Genomic DNA, 15,493 nt, shown 5'->3' on the forward strand with positions numbered 1-15,493 from the left:
GCACAGGGGCCCCAGGCGGCACCTGGGGCCCCAGGCAGCACACGGGGCAGAGACAGCGAATGGGGCCCCAGGCAGCACACAGGGCACCAGGCAGCACACAGGGGTCCCTGGCAGCACACGAGGCCCCAGGCAGCACACGAGGCCCCAGGCAGCACACGGAGTGGCAGAGACAGTGCACAAGGGAGGGGGAAGAGACAGCATGCAAGGGGGGAAGAGACAGTGAACGGAGACCCAGGCAGCACACAGGGCCCCAGGCAGCGCACAGGGGGGCAGAGACAGTGCACAAGGGAGGGGGAAGTGACAGTGTGAAAGGGGTAGAAGAGATAGCGCACAGGGTCCCTGTGCGCTGTCTCTGGCCCCTGTGCGCTGTCTGGGATCCCATGTGCGCTGTTTGGGACCCCCTGTGTGATGTCTGTGGCCCCGTTCTTGAGTATATTAAAGATTAAAGCATATTAAAGATTAGATTTTTCACGTTTATGAGAACCATTGAGTGATGTACTCAAGAACGAGGCCCCAGACATCGCACAGGGGCCCTAGACATCTTAGGCTAGTTTCACATTTGCGCACGGCTGTGTACACTTAGTGAAGCCCCGCCCACTGCCGCGCCCATCAGTTAAGCTCCGCCCAGGTACGCATGCGGCCGGCATACCCTATCTTTATCATTGGGTACGCAGGCCCTGCGGATGTCTGTGTTTGCATCCGCATGCGTTGTTTAGACGATTCGGTGAACGCAATAAAATCCAACTTGTTGCCTTCGCCGCGGGTTGCAGCAACGTCAAAAGAACGTGGGCGGAGCTTAACCGGCGGGGCGCAGCAGTGGTCAAGGCTTCACTGAGAGCGTACGCATGCGCATGGCTGTACGCAAATGTGAAACTAGCCTTACAGGATTGAGTGATATACTCAAGAGCAGGGCCCCAGACATCGCAAAGGGGGTCCCAGACAGCATACAGTGGGTCCCAGACAGCGCACAGGGGACATGCGCTGTCTATTTCCCCCCTTGAGTGCTATCTCTTACCCCCTTGCTCACTGTCTCTGCCCCCCCCTGTGCGCTATCTGGGACCCCCTGTGGGCTGCCTGGTGTCTGTTGGTCTGCCTGGGGCTCCTTGGGCTGCCTGGGGCCCTGTGCTCTTCCTGGGGCCCCATGTGCTGCCTGGAGCTCCGTGTGCTGCCTGGGGCCTCGTGTGCTGCTTGGGACCTCGTGTGCTGCCTGAGGCCCTGTGCACTGCCTGGGGCCCCTGTGGGCTGCCTGGGGCCCTGTGGGCTGCCTGGGGCCCCTGTGAGCTGCCTGGGCCCCTGTGGGCTGCCTGGGGCCCTGTGGGCTGCCTGGGGCCCTGTGCGCTGCCTGGGGACCCGTGCGCTGCCTGGGGACCCGTGCACTGCCTGGGGCCCAGTTATTGATTATATCACTCAATGGTTCTCAAAAGGTTGTAAAATCTGATCTACAGTAGCTGGGGTATATTCTGACCTGGAGGGGTATAATCTGGCCCAGAGGGGTATAAACTGGACTAGCCCAATTTATACCCCGGGGTATAGTTTGGGCTAGGCCAGAATATACCCGAGGTATAATCTGGCATAGGCCACTTTAACCCCGGGTATATTCTGGGCGGGGGGGTTAATCTGGCCTGTTATACTGGTATACCTCTCCTGCCACTCTTACCTTTTGTATGAAAAAGCTCTGTAGTTAATACTGTTCGGGTAGAGCTATCAGATAGTGCTATCCATGAAGAAAGTGAACGGGTAGAGCTATCCCATAGCCCTATTCCTAAAGAAAATGCCCAATGTTTGGTCCGCAGACCGCAGCTAGGAGTTATATATAATAAATAACTTGGCACTCAACTTGTATGTGGTGATAATGAAAGAAAGATAAATATTTATTACTTGAATGGCAGTCCAGTAAAAAACGTTTCGGTCATAATCATAAGACCTTCCTCAGTAAACCGACTGCTTATATGAAATGGAGTATCACTGGACATAGACAGAATCATGTGTGATGATTGTGGAGAACCAAATGAGCTGGGTAAGTATACCTAGCATGCCACGCGTCCGGTGGAGTAGAATTTGGTAAGGATGGGAACTAGCACAATGATGCTGGAATATATGTGTCCGTTCTATCAGGAACTGGGACGCATTGGATATATAAAAATATGGCACAGGATATACCACAGTGGAAGGAGACAGGATCTCATAAATAGACAATCAGTGGTCAGTATTTCTGGCCTGAGGATAAAGTAGTCTGGCGTTATGCGCATAGGTTACCTGCTGTGCCCAGTAGTAAGGTGAGAAAAATGACTCACCCATTAGTGTGGGGCTCATATGGAAAATATCCTGGAATAGGGTAGCCTATATCTGTGGCTCCTGGATAAGGCAGATGCAGGGTGCACATCAACGCGGACACAACCCGTTCCCATCCTTACCAAATTCTACTCCACCAGACGCGTGGCATGCTAGGTATACTTACCCAGCTCATTTGGTTCTCCACAATCATCACACATGATTCTGTCTATGTCCAGTGATACTCCATTTCATATAAGCAGTCGGTTTACTGAGGAAGGTCTTATGATTATGACCGAAACGTTTTTTACTGGACTGCCATTCAAGTAATAAATATTTATCTTTCTTTCATTATCACCACATACAAGTTGAGTGCCAAGTTATTTATTATATATACGTTACTGGTGTGGGCAACCTATCTTGAGCACCAACACAGCTGTGCCACGCTATACTTCACCGCAGCTAGGAGTTAGTCCTAACCCCTAACCTGAACACGCCCATAACCCTAATCATACCCCTAACCCCAACACACCCCTAACCCTAATGAAAAACCTAACCACACCCCTAACACTAATCCCAACCATAACCCTAACCACACCCCTAACCCTGACACACCTCTAACACTAATCCCAACCGTACATGTAATCCAAACCCTAACTTTAGCCCCATCCCTAACTTTAGCCCCAACCCCAACCCTAATGGGAAAATGGAAATAAATACATTTTTTTTATTTTATTATTTTTCCTCTAACTAAGGGGGTGATGAAGGGGGGTTTGTATTTATAGCGGGGTTTTTAGTGGATTTTTATGATTGGCAGCTGTCACCCACTAAAAGAAGCTTTTTATTGCAAAAAAATGTTTTTGCGTCTCCACATTTTGAGAGCTATAATTTTTCCATATTTTGGTACACAGAGTCATGTAAGGTCTTGAGTTGAGGGATTAGTTGACGTTTTTATTGGTACCATTTTCGGGCACGTGACATTTTTTAATCGCTTTTTGTTCCAATTTTTGTGAGACAGAATGACCAAAAAACAGCAATTCATGAATTTCTTTTGGGGGGGGCGTTTATACCGTTCCACATTTGGCAAAATTGATAAAGTATTTTTATTTATTGGGTCAGTACGATTACAGCGATACCTCACTTATATTTTTTTTAAGGTTTTGGCGCTTTTATACGATAAAAACTATTTTATATAAAAAATAATTATTTTTGCATCGCTTTTTTTATTTTTTCACTGATGACGCTGTATGGCGGCTCATTTTTTGTAGGACAAGATAACGTTTTCAGCGGTACCATGTTTTTTTTAAACACGTGTTATTCCACATTTTGTTCGGTGGTATGATAATAAAGCGTTGCTTTTTGCCTCTTTTTTTACGGTATTCAGTGAAGGGGTTAACTAGTGGGACAGTTTTATAGGTCGGGTCGTTACGGACGCGGCGATACTAAATATGTGTTGTTTTTTTTTATTTAGATAAAGAAATGTATTTATTGGAACAATATTTTTTTTTCTTTATTTATGATTTTTTTTTTTGTTTACACATGTAAATATTTTTGTTTTTAACTTTTTGACGTTGTCCCAGTGTGGGACATCACTGTATAGTGTCAGATCGCTGATCTGACACTTTGCAATGCACTGTGTCAGATCAGCGATCTGACAGGCACTGCAGGAGGCTTGCTGGCGCCTGCTCTGAGCAGGCGCTTGCAAGCCACCTCCCTGCAGGACCTGGAAGGAGCCCCGTGGCCATTTTGGATCCGGAGCCTGCAGGGAGGACGGAGGAGACGCAATCACACCACGTTGCTCCGAGGGTCTCAGGGAAGCACGCAGGGAGCCCCCTCCCTGCGCGATGCTTCCTTATGCCGCCGGAACGCTGCGATCATGTTTGATCGCAGTGTTCCGGGGGTTAATGTGCCAGGAGCGGTCCGTGACCGCTCCTGGCACATAGTGCCGGATGTCAGCTGTGATACTCAGCTGACACCCGGCCCCGATCAGCCGCACTCCCCCCATGAGCGTGGCTGATCGGTGATAACGTACTATCCCGTCGGTGGTCATAGGGCCTCATGCCACCTCGACGGGATAGTACGTCAGATGTCAGAAAGGGGTTAACCCTTTAGACGCTGCTGTCAATAGTGACTACGGCATCTAGATGGTTAACAGAGTGTGGGGGCTTACTCTTCAACGCCATCAGCATCCTGAGATTATGACTGTGCGGTCCTGATGTTTGCCATTGCAATTCAAGGCTAAATAATGGCCCTAGAGTCTGTGGGCTATAAGCGGCCTGTTCAAACGTTAGCAACATTTAGGTGGCAAAAAATCAGTTACTTAACGATATTTCTCTGATCCCATGACGGCGTCCACGGAGAGAGAGGGATCTGCCCCTCAGGGACAGGAAACCTACAGATAAAAAGGCGGTACCTCTCTCCCACATCAGTTGGTTTACAGAGCATTAATTGAACTACAGACTGCAATCAAAATGATTAATCAAATTATTTATCAGTAAACTTTATAGAGGCTCCACGTGGCTAAGTGTTCAATTAGCTAACTAATTTCAGTGTGCACACCCACACGTGAAGGGAGGGAATGTACGGGTGCCGTCATGGGATCAGAGAACTACCGTTATCGGTAAGTAACTATGATTTTCTCTTTCCCCCATGACAGCACCACGGAGAGAATTACATACAGTTAAGTCCATATATATTTGGACAGAGACAACATTTTTCTAATTTTGGTTATAGACATTACCACAATGAATTTTAAACAAAACAATTCAGATGCAGTTGAAGTTCAGACTTTCAGCTTTCATTTGAGGGTATCCACATTAAAATTGGATGAAGGGTTTAGGAGTTTCAGCTCCTTAACATGTGCCACCCTGTTTTTAAAGGGACCAAAAGTAATTAGACAATTGACTCCAAGGCTATTTCATGGACAGGTGTGGGCAATCTCTTCGTTATGTAATTCTCAATTAAGCAGATAAAAGGCCTGGAGTTGATTTTAGGTGTGGTGCTTGCATTTTGAAGGTTTTGCTGTGAAGAAAACATGCGGCCAAAGGAGCTCTCCATGCAGGTGAAACAAGCCATCCTTAAGCTGCGAAAACAGAAAAAACCCATCCGAGAAATTGCTGAAATATTAGCAGTGGCAAAATCTACAGTTTAGTACATCCTGAGAAAGAAAGAAAACACTGGTAACTCATCAATGCAAAAAGACCTGGGCGCCCACGGAAGACAACAGTGGTGGATGATCGCAGAATAATCTCCATGGTGAAGAGAAACCCCTTCACAACAGCCAACCGAGTGAACAACACTCTCCAGGAGGTCGGCGTATCAATATCCAAATCTACCATCAAGAGAAGACTGCATGAAAGTAAATACAGAGGGTTCACTGCACGGTGCAAGCCACTCATAAGCATCAAGAATAAAAAGGCTAGACTGGACGTTGCTAAAAAACGTCTAAAAAAGCCAGCACAGTTTTGGAAGAACATTCTTTGGACAGATGAAACCAAGCTCAACCTTTACCAGATGATGGAAAGAGAAAAGTATGGCGAAGGCGTGGTACAGCTCATGATCCAAAGCATACCACATCATCTGTAAAACACGGCGGAGGCAGTGTGATGGCTTGGGCATGCATGGCTGCCAGTGGCACTGGGTCAATAGTGTTTATTGATGATGTGACACAGGACAAGCAGCCGAATGAATTCTGAGGTATTCAGAGCCATACTGTGTGCTCAGATCCAGCCGAATGCAGCAAAACTGATTGGTCGTCGTTTCATACTACAGAGGGACAATGAGCCAAAACATAAAGCCAAAGCAACCCAGGAGTTTATTAAAGCAAAGAAGTGGAATATTCTTGAATGGCCAAGTCAGTCACCTGATCTCAACCCAATTGAGCATGCATTTAACTTGTTGAAGACTAAACTTCAGACAGAAAGACCCACAAACAAACAGAAACTGAAGACCACCGCAGTGAAGGCCTGGCAGAGCATCAAAAAGGAGGAAACACAGCGTCTGGTGATGTCCATGAGTTCAAGACTTCAGGCAGTCATTGCCAATAAAGGGTTTTCAACCAAGTACTAGAAATGAACATTTTATTTAAAATTATTTAATCTGTCCAATTCCTTTTGGTCCCTTTAAAAACAGGGTGGCACATGTTAAAGAGCTGAAACTCCTAAACCCTTCATCCAATTTTAATGTGGATACCCTCAAATGAAAGCTGAAAGTCTTAACTACAACTGCATCTGAATTGTTTTGTTTTAAATTCATTGTGGTAATGTCTATAACCAAAATGAGAAAAATGTTGTCTCTGTCCAAATATATATGGACTTAACTGTAGATTGTACATTAGAGGGGGGCCACTGCCTTCAGAACCCTTCTCCTAAAGATAAGATCTGAAGAGGCCAGGTCAAGCCGATAATGATTAAAGAATGTAGAGGGAGAAGACCAAGTAGCGGCTCTACATATCTGCTCTATCGAGGCTCCAGCTCTCTCTCTGTCCAAGAAGTTGCCACCACTCTGGTCAAATGGGTTCAGATCCCTTCCGGAACGGCTGCCCCACATGAGGAATAGGAAAGAATTATAGCGTCTCTTATCCATCTTGCCAGTGTGGCCTTCAATGCTTTCTGTCCTTTCTTTGAACTCTGGTAGCATACAAAAAGAGACCCAATCCTTCCTACACTTCTTGAAGCCAACAGATACTGGACCAGGCATTTTTTAACGTCTAACGTATGTATGACTTCCTCTTTTTTATTTCTGGGGTTGGGGCAGAAGGAGGGCAGGGAGATTTCTTGCAACCTGTGGAACTGTGATGTAACTTTCGGAAGATAGGCTGGGTCGGTTTTAAGGACAACTCTATAGTCAAGTATCTGTGTTAAAAGCGGGTATTGCCGATAAAACCTGTATATCGCTGATTCTGCGAGCCAAAGTCAGAGCTACCAGTAGAGAGGTTTTGAGGGATATGATTTTCAGTGAGGCTTGTGACAGTGGTTCAAAGAGAGCTTTTGTTAAAGCGGAAAGCAGAAATGGGTCTTTACCTACTCGAGGCCTTAATAAATCTTGCTCCCCTGCGATTCCCGGATAGGTCGCAGTTGTACAAAGCCCCTAGTGCAGCAACTTGTACTTTCAGTGTACTTGTGGCTAGGCCCTGTTCTAGTCCCTTTTGAAGGAACTCTAGTATTTTCCTAATTGGAACTTCCCCGGTCAGGCTGGCACCCGAGACTGAGATAAACCTCCTCCAAACCCCTCCCATACGCTCTAGTAGTTACGGGTTTCCACCTTAGAAGGAAGGTGGAGACTAGGTTTGAAGATAACCCCCTCTTAATCAGAAGTTCCCTTTCAAATTCCAGGCCGTCATATGCAAGTTTTCTATTTGTGGATGAACTACCGGCCCCTGTGACAATAGGTTCGCAATGTCCGGGAGAACCCAAGGGTCTGATATTGACATCACCCTCAGCCACGAAAACCATGTCCTCTTTGGCCAAAAGGGGCTATTACAATCACACTTGCTTTGTCCTCCTGAATCTTCCTCAATACTAAGGGAATCAGGGCTATTGGGGGGAAAGCATAGGCTGTCCAGGGTCACTGGGCTCCCCCAGGGGTCGATTGAGCAGAAGGTCTGTACTTTTCGGTTTAGGCTGTTTGCGAATAGATCTATTTCTGGTTGACCCCAAAGTTTTACTATCTGATTGAATACTCCCTGATTAAATTCCCACTCCCCCTGTCTCAGTTGTGTTCGACTTAAAAAATCCACCGTCTGATTTTCCGTGCCTTTTATGTGTAGAGCTGATAATGAGCCCAGACAGGTTTCTGCTAACAGAAGGATGGATTTTGTTTCCCACTGTAGCTCTCTGGTGTGGCTTTGAGCCCACTGGACAGCCAGAATGCAAGCTGTCATCAACCCTAGTAGGGACATCGCTTTTCGCAATGTGGTGACAGGGGAGCTTCTCAACTGTGATACCAGCGGAATCATCTTCAGAATTTTTCCCCGAGGGAGATGACATTCCTATCTGTTCAAGTCTATTATTATTCCCAAGTACTCCTGTACCTGAGATGGAATAATTCGGGACTTGGATAAGTTTAACAGCCAACCCAAGCTTGTCAGAGATCTCATCACTTTGTCCAGTTGTTGTTTGCAATGGTGAGAGGATTTGTCTATTACCAGGAGATCATCCAGGTATGAAACTATAAGGATGTCTTGTTCTCTTATGTGGGCCATAACCTCCGCCATTATTTTGGTGAACATCCTCAGGGCTATGGCTAGGCCGAAGTGGAGAGCACTGAACTGGTAGTGTCTTAACTCCCCTTGAATTGTTACTGCCACTCTGAGAAATTTCTGATGGTCTGAGTGGATGGGCACATGGTAATATGCATCTTCCAAGCCTAACACAGTCATGAAACAAGACAGAAAAAGCATTCTTATGCATGTTTTTATTGTCTCCATTTTGAAATGTTGAGTAACCAGACATTTATTTAGTTTTTTTAAGTTTATAATTGTCCTGTATGTTCCGTCTGGTTTTCTTTGAAGAAACAGAGGGGAGTAGAATCCCTTGCCTTTTTCCTGGTCGGGGACTTCTTGCAGGACCTTTTCGCAGGGTTTTCTCAGGGGTTCAGAGAATAGAAAGTTCTGACCTTTGCGTTCCGTCTGACCACGAATAGGTCTACCTCCGGTGTTCCCCAGCGCTGGCACAGCTCACTGAATACTTCGTTGTTCAACTTCCATTCCGTTGCTGATAATTTTTTCCTGCTTAGGAATTCTGCAATCTGGTTCTTTGTACCTTCAAGGTGAACCGCCAAGATCAAAAGTACAGATTTTTCTGCCCATCTGAAGATCCGATCTGCTAGCTGTTGCAATGTTGTATGTTTTGGACCCCCCTGATAACGAAGGAAAGCTACCGTCGTTGTGTTGTCTGACAGTATCTTTATGTGTTTGTTCTTCAGTAAAGCTTGCGCTGAAGAAAGGACTTTCCAAACTGCATGCAGTTCTCTGTGATTTGAGGAATTCTTGATGTCTTCCGAACTCCACTGTTCCTGATAATATATTCCCTGGACTTATCCACCCCATCCCTGCTTGCTTGCGTCCGTGGTTACTGTGACTTCTGGAGACTGAATCCACTAAACCAAGACTCGGAGATTTCTGGGAATGGTCCAACAATGTAGGGATCTTCTGACCTGATGGGATAGATGGAACTCTTTGCCCAGTGAGCTCTGCCACCTGTCCCAGGAAGCGAGAACTGTCCGCTGTAATTGAAATGAATGAAACTGTCTCCAGTTGACACAAAGAATGCAGGATGTCATTAGACCGAGGATCTTCATTGCATCCCTGATGGAGACCCGGCTTCTTGAGAACTGGCGAACCTTTTTTATCAAATCGGTCAGTGTTCTTCTGGGAGAAAAGATTTTCTCACCCTTGAGTCTAGGATGACTCCTAGAAATCTTATTCTTGGTTGGGGTACTAGGTCTGATTTTGACCAGTTCACTACCCATCCCAATTTCTGCAGCGTGGAGACCACGATTGACAGTCGTTTCTGAGTTGACTTACAGAATCTGCCACTATTATGAAATCGTCTAAATAAGGGACTATTGTGATGTTCTGATTTCTTAAATAAGCCACTACCTCTACCATAAGCTTTATGAATATTCTGGATGCTGATGCTAAGCCAAATAGGAGGCAACGAAACTGATAGTGGTAGACCCTTCCTTCTTTCTCCACCGCAAATCTGAGATACTTTTGGTGATCTGAAAACATTGGCACGTGGTAATATGCACTTTTTAAGTCTAAAGTGCACATTTCCCTAAGAGGGGAATTTTGTGGACCTTATAGATTCCATTTTGAACCTCTTGTACCCTAGCCATCTGTTTAGGGGTCTGAGGTTTATTATTGTTCTGGATTCCCCTGACGGCTTTTTTATGGAGAAGAGGCCCGAGTAATGTCCTCTTCCTATTTCCTGAGGAGGTACAGGACAGATTGCTGTCACGTGTAGGAGGTCCTGAATGTCCAACCACATAGGGGAGCTTGAGAAGAGATGGGCGTGGGACACAAAGAATCTTTCTGGGGGAAGGGAGTCAAATTCTATTTTGTACCCTTGGGAGATAACCTGGAGTACCCAAGGACTCCTGGAAATCTTTTTCCACTCTTCCAGGAATTTTGACAGCCGTCAGAACCCAGACGTTGAGGTTGAGGAACCCAAATCTCTATTTTTGTTCCTACTTTCTCCCCCTTTAGGATAGCTCCACCTCCCTTGCTTCCCTTCCCCCTATAGTCTGATCTTTGACTATAATAGGGTCTGCAAAATGGCTGGTACTTTTTACGTTTCTCTTCTGGAAACCTCTTCTTTTCATCTGAGGCCTTCTTTAGAATGTCATCAAGGATGGGGCCAAAGACCCTACCCCCTAAGAAAGGGATAGCTTATTTTTAGAATGAATATCTCCCGACCAGTTCTTTAGCCAGATAGCTCTTCTGGCTGCATTGGATAAAGACTGGCCCCTAGCTGTGAATCTAACAGACTCTGCAGTAGCATCTTCTAGAAAGCCAGTTTCCAGCTTTAGTAGGGGAAGAGAATTTAGGATAAACTCTCTAGGGGTTCTGGCTGACAGCTGTTCTTTAAAATCATCCACCCACAAATATATAGCACACGCTACAGATGTTGCTACTATATTTGTACGGGACGACCGCTGCTGAACTCCACCAGGCTCTCTTCAAGAGCCCATCCGCTTTGCGATCCATAGGCTCCTTCAGGTTAGAGGAGTCCTCAAAAGGAATGGCTGGTCTTTTAGACACCTTGGCCAGCGGAATGTCTATTTTGGGAACAGCCTCCCAGTCCTTGATCTCCTCATGATCAAATGGCAGGCGAAGCCTAAAGTGTCTAGGAATCGATAGTCTCTTTTCCGCCTCTTCCCATTCTTCTAAAATCATGGACCGAATATGGGAGTTTACTGGGAATACCTTGGAGGTCTGAGAACGTAGCCCCCCCAAACATCTCGTCCTGAACTGTCGGAGTAGTTGAGGGCTCCTCAATCTGCATAGTCTGTCTTACTGCCCCCAGGAGCTCATCTATGTCCCTAGATGAGAACAAATATCTCTCCCCTTTCTCTGGAAGATCTCTGCTTAACTCTTCTTCAAGATCTGATCCGGAAAGGCTCTCCTCAGATGACAGATCCGATTCCCTCTGTCTTTTTCTGGATCCTTGGGGGTCTGACTGCACAGGCTGGGGGAATTCCAAGACAGATATCGAGGCCTGCACCTCTTCTCTGACAATAGCCCTCATATTAGTCATGAGTGAAGCGTGTTCCTCCCCCACAATTTGACTGGTGCATGTCTCGCAGAGAGATTTCTGCCAGGAGTCCTTAAGCCTCAAATGGGGCACTTCTTATACTTTCCGGACTTCTTATTCTTTTCCATCGTGGAGGAAAGTCCCTATAATACATAAATTTAGATGCCTCTTGCTGCTCCAAAGAGTAGGAGAGGAGGAGATGCTGCCCCACGTGACCCGGAAGGGACGCGTGGCGCAGCCCAGAAGTGAAGCGTGCGGGAGCCGCGACCCGGAAGTGAGTGCACACGGCAGCCACGCTCCTGGATCCTGCAGCCACACACACACCGTCCCTGGTGCTGCGGAGGGACCCTCTAATCGGGTGTCAGCTTAGCAGAGTTCTTGAGGTGGGAAGGAAGAGGCTGAGCCCCCCCCCGATCCTCACCCTCTGCACGGGACAGATGGATCGCTCGTCGTTCCTATTGGCAGTGGGACAGGAAAAACACTGAAGGGTGGTAGGGGGAGGGCCTTTTAAACTCTCGTGGTTTCCTGTCCCACTATGGATAAGAAGGTCGTCCTCCATGGTGCTATCAGGTGGTGACCTGGAAAAATAAGTTTTGTAAATTTCCTTGAAAAAATGAAAAATATGATGCTACAATTTTAAACCTTCTAACTTCTTTAAAAAATAAAATAATATTTTAAAATCGGTGCTGGTGTAAAACAGACATAAGGGAAATGTTATGTAATGACTATTTTATGTGGTATAACTCTCTGTGTTATAGGTAATCATTCAAAGGTTGAAAATTGCTAATTTTTTGAATTTTTTCAGCAAATTTCTGAAGTTTTTATAAATAAATACAATAAATTTACCATTAACATAAAGTACGCATAAATGTGTCACGAAAGAAAACAATCTCAAAATTGACTGAGATCTGTTGAAGCATGAAGCATTCCAGAGTTATTTCCACATAAAGTGACACTGTTCAGATTTTAAAAATGTGGCTGTCATTAAGGGGTTAAACAACAACCACAAGACAGATTTCATCAAATATGGTATTATTTTAATAAGTGTAATGGAACCAACCTGACAATGCCTGTAGTTTAATTAGCAAAATTCTGATGACAGGTTCCCTTTAATGTTGTCGAGCATTACAGTGAAGTTTGGCCAGAAATACTGGACCTGGTCTTGTAGGGACCATATGAGCACATTCAGCAGCACAGAAGGGAGAGAAGGTAGATTCATCCAATAAGATATCAAGGTTCTAGGAAGCCAACAGCATCATTACCCTCCGCTTTCTCTTACAGGCCCATCATATTTTTCTGCAAGTGATTTTCTAACTTGTCAGCACATTCTACGTATGCTGTCTTTTGGCTTTGTAGTTTACAGATCTGGGCAGGTAATGTCTTCTAATTTAGCTAGGTGGATCTTCAAAGTTGCTATTTCTATAGAAGTGCATTCAATGCCCAAAGTAATTTGAACAGTTTTTGGTGGAGGAGAATGTTGTGGTCTAGAGGCAAAATGGTGATCACACGAATGTGATACGGCCAAAATACATGACCAATAAAGTAGCCACAGCCGGTGATTGAGAAGAATCTGTGACTTCTCAGCATTTAGTAGTTTCTACTCACCTGGGTAGTCATATGTAGGAATCTCCTCTTTACACCGCTCATCATCCCTCACATATGTCTCTGTAGTATTAATATGGGTCAGATCTTCACCCTGAAACAAATATTGTAAAAGTCACAGACAGATGGAGAAGTCACATCTATAATCAGCTCTAATCCTGCCATCTCCACCGTTCTCATTACACAAGTATAAAATATATAATACTGGAGGATAAAACAAGACCGAGCACAAGACCTTCACCACCGTCTACACATCATAGGAGAGATCTCATGACACCTTCTCTCCATCTACCTGATGATCCTGAGGAACATTGGGATCTTCTTGTTTACAGTCCTGTGGAAGAAGAGAACGGGGACATCTCTCTGGTATTGTCATCTTACTGGATAGATCTGCAGGAAACACACACAGGGACTGAATTCATTCTTTACATACAGATAATTATATTCCGTGTGTATTTAGCCCTGTCTATTACCTGGTGATGTGAGGGGCTGAGGAACCTCCATCATGACGTCCTTGTACAGATCTCTGTGTCCTTCTAAATACTCCCACTCCTCCATGGAGAAATAGACAGCGACATCCTGACACCTTATAGGAACCTGACCCATACAATGATACAGTCATCCTCCCGCTCCCTTCATATACTGTATAATGTCCCAGCATTCCCAGCAGTGTCACCTCTCCAGTCAGCAGCTCAATCATCTTGTAGGTGAGTTCTAGGATCTTCTGGTCATTGATGTCCTCATGGATCAGGGGGTGAGGTGGAGGCCCCGTGATTGGGCTCAAGGGTCTTTTACATCCCTCAGACACAGGGTCCTGACAGCGCTCACTAGAGGTCTTCTTCACTACTGTGTAATCCTGGTTATGGAGAGACACATTAATAAATCTCACTACAGACATTTCCAGAGTCCTCACCTCTCCAGTTCTGTCCTTCTGTTGTTCCCATAGATAAGAATGATGTAATGTGACGTCATCAGAATCTCTCACCTCTCCAGTGAGACGGAAGAGGATCTCAAGGGTGAGGTGTAATATCCTCTCCGCCATCTTGTCATTGTTGATATCCATCCTTGATGGGTAAATCAGGAAAATTCTTTTCTACAGAAGATTTTCACTGAGAGGATCCGATATTGTAGAGACCTGAATGAGAAGAAGATGAGCCGATGTAATATCATAAAAATCCTGTGTATCAAAATTACTGGAGATAATAAGGGAAACATGGGAGATTTATTTAGATATATATATACATCTTAATCTAAATAGATTATATATATATTGTAGGGATTTGTGTTATGGTTTCCAATGGCAAGGAAACATCAGAAGCATAGAATAAACGGACAAGCTCTCGGGTGATGGAAACTAGAGCTGACCGCGATGCTAAACCTACACACCACACTAGAAGTAGCCAGGGGGCATTCCTGCGTTGTCTCTAGATGCCGCGCGCCAGCCGGAGAACTAACTACCCCTGGTAGAAGAAAACACAGTCCTGGCTTGCCTCCAGAGAATGTCCCCACAGGAGATAGCAGCCCCCCACATATAATAACGGTGAGAGCAGATGAAAAGACACACGTAGTATGAAAGCAGATTTAGCACAGAGAGGCCCGCTAACTAAATAGCAGAAAGATACAACAGAGGACTTCGCGGTCAGCTGCAAAACCCTTCAAAACACCATCCTGAAATTACCTTAACTCATGTGACAACTCATGCCACTGGAGTGGTAATTTCAGCCCAACAAGAGCTTCCAGCTGCAGAGATTCACATAAGTGCAAACTGGACAAAACATACAAAAATAGACTTAAGGACTAAAGTGTCCAACTTAGCTGAGCAGAAAACTGGGAGCAGGAACATGCAACAGAGTCACTCTGGATACATTGATGGCCAGCATTAGAATGACTGAGGAGCAAGGTTAAATAGGATACTCCCACATCCTGATAGGAACAGGTGAACTGAGAAGGCAAAGCTTGCAGGACACCAGTACCACAAGAGACCACCGGGGGAGCCCACGAACCGAATCACAACAGATTTGACTCACTCAGGTGCGACGGCTGACACTCAGAAGGCACTTCCTTTAAAGTTCACCGGGTTTATTACGTCATAAACCACATGGAAGAATAATAGCAAACAAATAGCCTTTAGTTCAGGAAAAAGGAAAAACAAAGCGTCCAGTCCACCAGGCTCAGTCCTATAGCCTTAACACACTCAGGAGGGTTTCACCTCCACACATATCCCCCTGTGTTAGGCATTAGCCTGTCTTATATAGAGCTAACCACACCCAGTAACCCATCACATGATTAGCCATGTGGTCTGACATCACCACAGGTCCTGAACACACATATATATATATGGTTATATACAACAAAGAAATACT

General features: G+C 45.5%; 2 protein-coding genes across 5 annotated transcripts in view; one reads left to right on the top strand and one right to left on the bottom strand.

The window, feature by feature from the left end:
• The window catches only part of LOC143766587 (uncharacterized), a 925,271-nt gene that overhangs the window by 620,007 nt on the left and 289,771 nt on the right, over positions 1-15,493 (top strand). The gene's annotated exons all lie outside the window — the stretch shown is intronic.
• LOC143766599 (uncharacterized) overlaps positions 1-15,493 on the bottom strand; it is a 264,129-nt gene that overhangs the window by 146,432 nt on the left and 102,204 nt on the right. For 3 of the 4 annotated variants that reach the window (XM_077254391.1, XM_077254392.1, XM_077254390.1), the window contains exons 4-6: positions 13,604-13,727; positions 13,423-13,520; positions 13,134-13,224 (exon numbers count right to left, since the gene is read on the bottom strand). The exons of the other annotated variant lie outside the window; for it this stretch is intronic. In XM_077254391.1, coding sequence (XP_077110506.1) covers positions 13,134-13,224; positions 13,423-13,520; positions 13,604-13,727 — 313 coding nt within the window. The remainder of the gene's footprint in view (positions 1-13,133; positions 13,225-13,422; positions 13,521-13,603; positions 13,728-15,493) is intronic. 4 annotated transcript variants of the gene reach the window in all.

The sequence above is a fragment of the Ranitomeya variabilis genome, chromosome 4 (assembly GCF_051348905.1).
Source record: "Ranitomeya variabilis isolate aRanVar5 chromosome 4, aRanVar5.hap1, whole genome shotgun sequence".
In the NCBI taxonomy this organism is placed as follows: Eukaryota; Metazoa; Chordata; class Amphibia; order Anura; family Dendrobatidae; genus Ranitomeya; species Ranitomeya variabilis.